Source organism: Lactuca sativa, chromosome 5, assembly GCF_002870075.4.
Source record: "Lactuca sativa cultivar Salinas chromosome 5, Lsat_Salinas_v11, whole genome shotgun sequence".
In the NCBI taxonomy this organism is placed as follows: Eukaryota; Viridiplantae; Streptophyta; class Magnoliopsida; order Asterales; family Asteraceae; genus Lactuca; species Lactuca sativa.
Window position 1 is genome coordinate 184,353,651 of NC_056627.2, and position 1,692 is coordinate 184,355,342.

A 1,692-nucleotide genomic window follows, 5' to 3' on the forward strand; every position below is an offset into this window, starting at 1 on the left:
TCGGTTGAGCACTTTCTCCCCTTGTTTTGGAGGTCGGAATCCCTCCGAAAAACCCTTCATTTCATGTACCATGGCAATGGCAGGAGTCATTTTTGTGGTGAGATGATTCTGAATGGTCAAAGTTAGAATAGGATCATGAGCACCAAGAATGTTGGTGAGCATATCCTTAACATCCCCTGCACAGCTACGGAAAATAGGCCTTTCAGCCTTTAATAAAGAAATTTATTTTTCAGCATGAGCGAGCTGAACCTTCAGAACTTCACATTGAGTTGATTGACAGGCAAGTTGTTCCTTTAAAGCACTTTCTTTAGCGAGATCAGCATGAAGATATTCCAGCCTTGAAGACACAGAACTCAGAAGTGAAGTGTTCTCTTTTTGGATGGAAGAACGAACAGCTTCAAACCTGGTGCTTTCTTCTTGAAGGGACTTAGAAAGTGAATCCACATAGGCTTGTACCTTGGCTGCATTTGTGTCGGCATGCCCTTTCAGAGACTCAAGAAAAATCTGAGTTGTTTGAACAATCTAAGTAACATCAGTTGAGGCCTTTTTGCAGGAGGAAGTAGAAGAATCAACAGCTTTAGTGGATTTTTCAATAGACTCTGTATATTGTTCCAAAGCAGTTTCCAGAAAAGCTTTGAGGACCTCACCACTATAGGCTTTGCTGTCTTCAAGCAATCGATCGAGTTTCTCATTAATGTTCTGCAAGTGTTGGGTAGTGATAGGAGCATCGGCATCATCATCAGTTGGTAGCCGATATGGACTAAAGTATGTAGAGTCATACTCGTCGTTCTCACCACCGAGAGTGGCACCAGAATCGGTTGAGTGGGTGGGTGAAAGTGGTTTATGGATGATTGGAGTTTTAGTTACAGTTGTGGCCCCCGTATCAGATACGTTGACTTCCACTGTCAGTTCAGGAATCGTAGTGGTAGTGGTTTGAGAAATTATAGGAGGTGGTAAATGAGTTGTAGAAATAGGAGTAGAAGTAACTGGTGGAGGTGGTGGTAAAGAAGTTGTTGGTTGTGAGGTAGTGGGTGGAGGATCGATAGGAACCGAAACTGAAATAGTTTGTTTTGGTGATGGAGGTAGGGTAGGAATTTTGTCATGAATGGGTTCGGTTGGAGTTGGGGATCTGGGACGTGTATTGCCTCTTGGTGATTTATGATGACTCTTCACTTCTTCATCTGCCTTGTCATTTTCTGAGCTAGGAGGAGTGGGACTCTTGGATCTCCGTGCCATTTTCTTAAGCTTCTTGGGCTTGGAAGAATCTCTTTTATCAGACTTTCGCTTCCGTGACTTAGAAGCTATAGTCTTATCCTCCTATGTTGACTCCTTATTTGTGGTAGTGCGTTTCCCTCGGTTGCTAGGCTTGTCTATAGATTGCAAGGCAGCCTGTTGTTCTGGAGTAAGGAATCTCGGTCACTTAGGGGTAAGTTTCCTGTATTCCGCCATCACATGACTTTCAGCTGAGACACATCGATACATGGATTTAGGAATGGAGCCATTGTGATGGAAATTTGTTGAATCAAAGATGATGATCTTCTTTGTGTGAAACGTAGCAATGGACGCGACTAGGGCATCCTTCATCACAGGAATCTCCAAAGTGTTAATAGCCCTTCTTGTAATAAGCATCCAGAAGCGCCCACATGATATCTCTGAATGCCTCGTAGATGTATTGAGACTCTACACCACTTG

At 43.3% G+C, this 1,692-nt stretch overlaps 1 protein-coding gene across 1 annotated transcript; it reads right to left on the reverse strand.

Moving 5' to 3' along the window:
- Positions 1–222: 222 nt before the first annotated feature.
- On the reverse strand, positions 223–1,236 carry LOC111897195 (pollen-specific leucine-rich repeat extensin-like protein 2). Its single transcript, XM_023893144.2, has 2 exons — positions 574–1,236; positions 223–504 (listed from the first exon to the last, which is right to left on the reverse strand). The coding sequence occupies exons 1-2, from the start codon at positions 1,234–1,236 to the stop codon at positions 223–225; spliced, it is 945 nt and encodes a 314-aa protein (XP_023748912.2).
- Positions 1,237–1,692: the final 456 nt, after the last annotated feature.

Excerpts from the sequence above, each read along its gene's own strand:
- LOC111897195 (XM_023893144.2), bottom strand. The coding sequence starts at position 1,236 with ATGGCACGGAGATCCAAGAGTCCCACTCCTCCTAGCTCAGAAAATGAC. Across the intron at positions 505-573 it reads TTGAAAAATCCACTAAAGCT|ATTTTTCTTGAGTCTCTGAA; the intron begins GTTGATTCTTCT and ends CAAACAACTCAG.